Raw genomic sequence first — 8,402 nt, 5'->3', positions numbered from 1 at the left:
GCGCCTTTGTGTCCCTGGAACTCTCTCATGCCTTTCAAAATAACCTGTTTGACAAGGCTTCAATCTCTAAAATAGCTATTGCATGGGAACGTACGCTTTTAAAAAGCTCCCGCTGAAGTCAGCATGTATTTAGAAATTGTGATAGCACATGAGAGGAAAAAATAGGAATTATGATAGCAGCCTTCCTGCTGTAAAAGTCAGGAAGCTTTTTTCAAGGCTGCTTAGGAATTTGCATTGGTGAGATAAGGATGATAAGAGCAAGTTGACTTATGAAAACAACTACTGAAACACACAGTTATGTAATGGATGTACTGAAAATACACAGCAGCACCTTGCAAAAGTATCCCTGTTCGTTCAATATTTTTGACATGTTACGATGACAACATGATGCATTTTATTGGGACTTTACGCAGCAGGCTAGTGCATAGTATTGTGTAATTGGGAAGGGAAAGAAAAATGATACATGTCGTAACAGATTTTCACAAGCAAAAACCATAAAAGCAATTGTGTGGCAATCGCCACGCTTTATTTTGATATCTGTAAATAATATCCAGTGAAATCAAGTTTCTTCAGAAGTGACAGATTGTTTTTAGGAAAACATTAGTCAACAAAAAGCAGAGTCAAGACAAAGGAACACCAATGAATTTTTTAGTGCAAGGCTGTATTCTAATATGATTGTTGCTATGTCCAGTTCACACAACAAAATTTTAAAATCATCGTCCGATTTTCAAAACCTGAGACCACCACAGGATGATAGATCTTAGGTATAACAGGTGTGGGGTCATATAGTGTGTGGTGTCCAGCTATGCGACTGGAGCAACACAAACCAATTTTCACTCACCGACAGCGAGATCTCAGACGGATATCCTCTCACATAACGTCTTGCATAACTTCTCGACACCAAACGTGTGAGTTCAGAGTAACCAAACGGGGCTAACCGGGAAAAGGTAATGCCGACAGCTTCTGGACTATATTCAACACAGAAAAAAAAAACAATGTCTGCCAGATTTTCTGGTCTGCCATGGCAGCTTTGTCTTCTGAGTATTTTGGAGTCCCCTCCCTTTCTAATTAACTAAGCAACACATTCATTAGACTCTGTTGTGTTTCTCTTCAGGGAACACCACACATACCAGGACAATCCAACATGTCGAATGCCCCAGATTTTACATCAGAGTGGTCCCAATGTCTTGCCGAGTGATTCTTAATATACCACGCACAACAGCAATAATCCTTGAGAGGCATCCCGATAATTGGGGCGTCCTTAAGGCTGTTGGAAGGAGAAAACCATGACAAGAATCTGCATAAAAATCTTGCAGTGTGAACTAGACATTAGGTAACTCTGGAGGGGCTGCAGAGATCCACATTGTTTATTATATAAAATCCCAATAAAGTACATTGAGGATTATGGTTGTTATGTGGCTAAATATCAAAGATTAAGGATCAGTTGTGTTTATGCATGGTTCTGTGTCTCGGGAGGAGTATTTTGTGATGAGAAAAGAACTTGTTTTGAGGCAGATCCAGCACATTCAGTCAGTGACGGTAATGTTGTGTATCTCAACAGGTTAATGGAACTTCATCCAGCTCCTCCATAGAAACAACCAGCGCATGTCCATCGTCAGAGGCAATCCTGTTTTCAGCCAAGAAGAGAGAAAAACTCCTCAATGTTGTTAACCGTGATCTGGGAATAACCGGGAACCTGAACAGAACTCACATTCTTCCTAATAGTAACACCAGAGTAAATGAACATAATAATAATGACTTGTACGGACGACCCTGTGAGTCACAGTCCAGACGGTGCCCCGGATCTTTAACTGGAACTGAAAAAGACAAAAAACAACACCAAACACACCTTGAAAACCATTCTTATTTTGGCAACTGTTCGGATGAGCCTGTACCCATGTTGTCTTCCACCATGGTGACAGTTCTCGCTCCTCAGTGGGGTAGTCGTGTAAGGCGGACCAAAAGGTTTGATGGAACTGGATATTCAGAAGGTCAGGCGGATTTCCAAGAAGGTGCAAATACGTCACCAAATCACCAACAAGGTGTGAAGAATGTGTTGACGAATGGATCGAACATTCCAAGGAGAGTCCTGGGAACCAGAAGTAATACAGTGGGCTGGTCAAGTAAAAGTGATCCTTCAAGCTTGGATTTCAACACTAAAAAGGACATGATTTCAACTGTTTCATTAGATTCGGGTGCTATAAGCCCTTTAGCCACTTCTCCAACGTCTTGGTCTCACCTCTCCCCTAACCTTAATGAACAAAGGCATCCCCAAATGGACCTCCAAGGTCGACAATCATCTCTTAGCACAAATCCAGCAACGAGCAGCTTTCTCCTGTCTTTTAGAAGAGTTAACCCCAATACCACAAACTCCAGTCAAATTCCTGTCCTCCCTGAGGGGAAGTCCTCATCTCGGAACTGCTCTCTCAATAATAATGAACAAGAGAGACCAAAGTCTGTCCTCTCTCCTTCTCCGGTTTCTTACAGGACAACTGAAACTGGACCGGTACTCTCTCCTGTCGGCCCCGATCATAGAGAGAGAAACGTATCCAAGAAGTTTTCGTTTCTAACTTCACCAACAAGCAGAACTATGAAAGACGATTCTTATACCCAGCAGTCTCAGATGACCCAAACTAGTTTTACATCTTCCAAACCTACATTTCAGAGGCAACAAAATTGTGAGAATGTGGACAACACGATCCCTTTCTCAGAGAGCTCGATTTCTCCTACTAGATATTTTCCGCTTGATCACTCTGCTCCTTCAAAAACTCACAGTCTTCCAAGGCGAGCAAACCTGAAATCCACTTCCTGGTGGAAACAAGTTTCTCAGGAAGGCAGTTCTCCTCTCAGTGTGAAAAACACAAACAAGAAAGACTACGAGAAAACGGACTCTCCGAGTCTGACAGACAACAAAAGACTGGGTAGTTATATGCTTAACAGTGATAACAACAACACAGTGGAGTTGGCTCGCAAAAGCAACATCAACCGCTCTTTAAAGATGCGGTCACCTGAATCAGAAAGAACTGCCATCCAGCAGCGTGGCTTAAATGGAGACAATAGACAACCACAAAAACCTCAGAGTATGCCTGATTGTCGGCCTGCTTCTAAAGTTAGCACAGTTTTAGCGCAAACAACACAAAAGCAAACCAAGGTTCCAGACAAGAATGATGAAAGAAAGACTTTGCTCTCGGCTCGTGTGCCTTCGTCTACTTCATTTACTCCCATGACCTCAAATCTGCCCACAGATAGCTTTGGTAAATACAATGGTTCTCCACTGAAATCCACCAGTGCACCTACATCTCAAAACAAAATGGACACACAAAAGTTGAGCAAACCCCCTCTTTTCCACAGTTATTCCTCTGCAGCGAGCAATCAACCTTATCCTTCTCAAACTACCTATGACAGCTCCTCGAGTTCAAACACAAAACATACGCTTTCTTTCCAGTCTCAACAGGCTTCTTCTAACAACAGTGTTCACTCTTCTTCAGCTCAAACATCAACATTTACCAGTAAATCCAACGTCTCACCTCTTGGTTTTAAAAGAAGTTATGTCTGCCTTCCTAAACCGTACCACACTAAACCCGTGACAAGCCTTATTCCTTCGGTAAACACTCTCAATAAAACAAGAGGCAGCTACACACCAGCCACTCCAATCACATCCTCTGCTAACACTCCTCGTAGCCCGTCCACCCTGAGCCCTCCTGTCGCTTCCACCATGACGTCACCAATTCCTGCGAGTGCCTCCTCTCTCCTAACACCCCCGGCAACTCCAGTAATCGCTAGTCCCACCTCAGAACCTTCTCCCCCCAAGTTAAAAAGCATAGTTTATAACAGTCTAGAAAGAGAACCAAAAAACCATGGAAAGAGAGAGCGGCGAGTAACGTGGCAGGACTCGGTGGATGGACAGTGTTCAGAGTCGGTCAGTGTGGAGAAGCCAGATCTTCCCCAGGTCCAGGCAAACAACTCTTCAGCTCCCACAAAGCTCACCCAAAGTCCCCCCTCTGCCTTCTCGTATCCACAGTCAGGTAGTCCAGAAGGGGGTGACCACAAGGCTTTTAACAACACACAGCCGGGAAAAGGGGGGAAATATCGCTCCTTATCATCCGACTGTGCTGAGGTAGTGACCAGGGAGCGTGGCGTAAACAAGCAGACAGTTGGTGACACCATGAGCTCCGACCAGGGAGTACAGGGCCCGTTTACAACCAGGCAGGAACGTACGCTGTCAGTGGAGTCTGGCACAGTTCAGTGTCGTCACTCCGCTCCCCTTTCCCTCCCTCCTGACTTCCCCAGTGGGTATAAAAATCGCTATAGCACCCCACCTTACTCTACACTAATGTCTACCAGGCAGACAAAAGGAGAGCTGAAGACCTTACCACAGACATTTCTGATTTCCCAACCTTCCCATTTGAATCATGCTCCACAGACTTCATCAGATGCTAACCTATTTGTCTCCACTTTCAAACCCCCTTTGTCGCCTGTCAGACCATCCCAGGCTTGTTTAAAGCCTTTCCAAAGCGGAACTGCAAAACAAGAAAGCTCGGTATGCAGTCTGTCAGACACTGACCGGGTCAACAATAATAACCTTCAAGGCCTCGTCCAATATCAGCCAAATAGTCAGCTACAGCTTTTTGACAACAGGGTTCATATCACCTCACAGTCTCTTTTAGGTGATGAGGAACACAGCTTCTCTTCAACCTATGTAACTGAAACACTTGTTTACAAAATTAAATCTAAATCAGATGTTGCTGCAGACACCCCAAAGGACACCACACCTACATCTTCACAACACAACGCAAACACTTTGGTTTCTGTGGAGACCAAGTTTAAGCCGCAGCCAGGCTCAGCGCAGAGTAATGAAGTAGTTGAAAGGTCGCACAGGCATTCTGATCAGAGCTCCAGTGATGGCAGGTCAACAAAGGGTGAACCCAGTCTTGAAGAAACTAGTGACGCAGGCGCCGACGAGAGCGTTCTGAGTAAAAGTAGGTTTTATTCAGTTGAGGTTAATAATGAAGAAAGTCCTAAGAAAAGCCGGTTTGGCATAAAGAGAAGCGTCAGCACACCAAGCTCTGGTTTACCTAGGTCAGAGTCGGACAGGGTCGCCAAGAGTTACAACAAAATGGACCAGATGTTTAACAAGCTGAAGCAAAAATTCAGCTCCAAGCGAACAGAGGAGGACTCGTCCTTCCCATTTAAGTGGAGGCGCACTTCCCAAATACCTTCTCTCAGTGGATCAAGCGATGTGAGCAGTGTCAGCGATGCCAGCGCATACAGTACCAAAACTCTGGAGGAACGAAGACAGGAGGAGATGGTGCTGAAAGACAATGCAGTGAAAACAGAGGGCACGAAAAGACAAACTGACAATAGATACACTCTCGTGCCAGCACGGTCTGTTGGAGAAAGAAAGCCAGGAAATGATTTGCCCATCTGGTCAGAACATCCCGCTCAAGGCAACAAAAGAGAGGATCCGAATTCTTGTGCCGCACCTCAAAGTCAAATTCATCTGACAGTCCATGGCCCAGTTGAAAAGTTTGAAATGTGTGAAAACAGTGAGAGACAGCATACAGCCACAAGCCAGTTCCCCTCCTTTTCGAATCACAGTATCGATGGGAGCCTCAGTCCTAATTTTGCTTATCCAAGTCAGAGCAGGAAGTCTACACCCAGCCCCAGGAGTCCCTTCTCACCATTTTCTTCTCTTTCACCTGTCTCCCCATTTTCCGCTGCGGAAGTTTTCGAGGACAACGTATTCTTCAGCCCAAAGCTCCAGCGGCGCAGGGAATCCTCCTCTCCATTTGAACCCGTGGATGGAATCAGGTTGGGAGTCTCAAGAAGGAGCCGGGTGTCTACCGGTCCCCCCACTTCAAGTCCAGGAAAGGAAAATGAACCCTTTACGTCATCGTACGCGGATTTAAAGTATGGTATTGAACCAGGGAGATCCTTCTCTGTAAGCTCTGTCCTCTCCAGTCGACCGGCACGGCCTGGACGGATTTCGACTGGGGCCAGGTTTATGAGCGTGGGCGATCTTTCTCACCCCGCTCTATCTCCCGCAAATGGCGGCAATGAGTTGCACCAGAGGTCCATCACACCTGCCGAAACGGGACCGTTTTATACCCAGCCTGAACACGACCCTCGCATGTCACGTTTCCCCTGTGATGCTGAGAAGATGCGATCCAGATCCCTCCCTCGATCACTGACTCAGTGCTTGGCAAAGTGGAGCTCAGGAGTGCCCCCTTCTCAGTCCAGCACCGGTACTCCATCAAGCGCAGGTCTTCTTCGTAGCCCCAGCATGAACATCTGCCACTTTTCATGGGATGCAGAGGGTCCCCCGACCCCTCCTCCGACGCCTCCCCTCTCACCGGTAACCAGACTCATGTCCAGACCTACTAGTCTTCCTGCTCCCACCTTTCCCAGCTCACCAGAAGCAGCAGACCCAGCAGATGGCCAGTCATCCAGAGTGCATCGGCCCTCCAGGGGCTTTGTGTCCAGTCTCAACACTTTTGACGAATCCTCAGACAGTAACTCTGACACAACAACAGACGATGAATATTACATAGACTCAGACGGTGGAGAAAAGGAGACAGAGCTGTGAAAGGAGTCTGGATGAGAACAAAAAGCAGGAAACTTTGTAGAGAGAAATCTGGGGGTTTTTTTGTTGTTGTTGTTTCTTTGCGATGACTCTTTTGTGTCTCCTGTTTTTGTTTATTTTGCAACCATAACCATAAAGACATGAGGGTAGCTCAGACAAAGAGTTGCCTTGCTTGAGCTGCTTTTTAAAATTTGTGTACCAAGTCCTGGCAGGAAGTTGGGTTACTGCATGAGCAAGCCTGATACAATCAGCATAGTTTCATGTACAGTGTATTCTAATTTGTATGCAGCTCCTCGGTTTATAAATACCAAATGGTGATTGATTTTAACATTTGTAGTGTTGTGGCATGGTGGATGTGACCAGCGCTTCTAAGTATACATATGGTTGTTTTTTAAAAGAACAAAGCACTCTGTAAGGTTTAAGCTATTGGCATAAGCTCTGTCTTCAGCTTTGCATTTCATTCTGCCAGGTGACAATAAGCACGAAGGTGCATGATATGCTGTCCTGTGAGGTTTCATGATCTCTATTGTCTTTGACCATTGAAGGGAGTAAAAACTGTTGTTCTCAAGGATTTGAAATGTCTGTAAATATGAGAATTGTACACTGGAATTGAATTTATTAATATTTTCTGTCTTAACATTCTGCTCTTGTTTGCACAAAGACAATCTCAAATCTTAATATATCTGTTTTATAAATAAATCTGACTTTTCTAACATAACCTTTTTGACTTTCCCTGTGTTATTTATATCTGTGTGATGATTTCTAGAGGTAATAAAGTTTAATTTGCATGTAAGGCAAAAGGAATAAAAGCCTAAGGCGCCGTTCCTGTTGAGTGCCAACGACAATCTGTGCTACAGGTGGAGCCATCCAAAAGCCTCACTGTGTGCAGCTCCTCCCTGTCGCTAGTAGTTGTGGCAACCAGTGAGCTGCTGTGGTGATGGTTAGATAAATCATCCTTTGACCCCAGTGGCTGATCAGCGCTCTGCGTGTTTGCTGGAAGTGTACTTTGTGACTTTCCGAGGTGCTTTGACACCAAGGCAACACATTCTGTTTCAGATTATCAAGCCCTGACATCATCTGGGAAGGGCTTTGCTGCTTCACAGCATATGTCCTCCTGAATGCACTGCCTTCACATCCACTGTTCCATTTTGCAAAACATTCTTTTACAGAGGAAAGCCGTTGTGGTGGATGTAGCAATACCAAGTGACTACATCAGGAAAAAGGTGCATAAGAAACTGGAGAAATACCAGGGCCTCAGAGAGGAACTGGAAAAGGCCTGGAAGGTGAAGACCACAGTGGTGCCTGTGGTCATCGGGGCCCTCGGGGCAGTCACCCCCAAACTGGAGCAGTGGCTAAAACGGATCCCAGGAACAACATCAGACATCTCAGTCCAGAAATGTGTAGTTCTAGGCACAGCCAAGATACTGTGCAGAACCCTCAAGCTCCCAGGCCTCTGGTAGAGGACCCGAGCTCAGAGGATGAAAGAGACCACCCGCAGAGGGTGAGAAGAGGATTTTTTTTTTTGCTCCCAGTTAGCCAGATTTTCTTGTCCCTTGAGCTCTTGCGAAGAATTCATCAGACTTAAGTTTCTATCTTAAGACTTTGGAAGTTTAATTAATTTAGACTTGTCATGATCGGTCTCACAGAAAGTATTTAGTTTGAGTCTTTGTAATGTTTTATTTTTAAGCATAAAAGCTTAAAAAGGAATAAATCAGTGTCATGGATCTTTTGGTTCTTTGTGTTTAGGCGTTGGCAGCAAGAACAATTTCACTACTTGGAGGCCAAAAGTAACAGTTCGGCAGATATAAGGCTTTTATTT

The 8,402-nt window shown here is 45.1% G+C and overlaps 1 protein-coding gene across 1 annotated transcript; it reads left to right on the top strand.

Moving 5' to 3' along the window:
• The first annotated feature begins 1,545 nt into the window (after positions 1 to 1,545).
• On the top strand, positions 1,546 to 7,301 carry LOC103135330 (mucin-16-like). Its single transcript, XM_007547976.2, has one exon. The coding sequence runs from the start codon at positions 1,898 to 1,900 to the stop codon at positions 6,584 to 6,586; it is 4,689 nt and encodes a 1,562-aa protein (XP_007548038.1). The 5' UTR covers positions 1,546 to 1,897; the 3' UTR covers positions 6,587 to 7,301.
• Positions 7,302 to 8,402: the final 1,101 nt, after the last annotated feature.

Source organism: Poecilia formosa, unplaced genomic scaffold, assembly GCF_000485575.1.
Source record: "Poecilia formosa unplaced genomic scaffold, Poecilia_formosa-5.1.2 Scaffold24, whole genome shotgun sequence".
Lineage (NCBI taxonomy): Eukaryota > Metazoa > Chordata > Actinopteri > Cyprinodontiformes > Poeciliidae > Poecilia > Poecilia formosa.
This window is presented reverse-complemented; position numbering and strand designations above follow the sequence as displayed.

What these genes read in the sequence shown, in the direction of transcription:
- LOC103135330 (XM_007547976.2), top strand. Translation starts at nt 1,898, where the DNA reads ATGTTGTCTTCCACCATGGTGACAGTTCTCGCTCCTCAGTGGGGTAGT.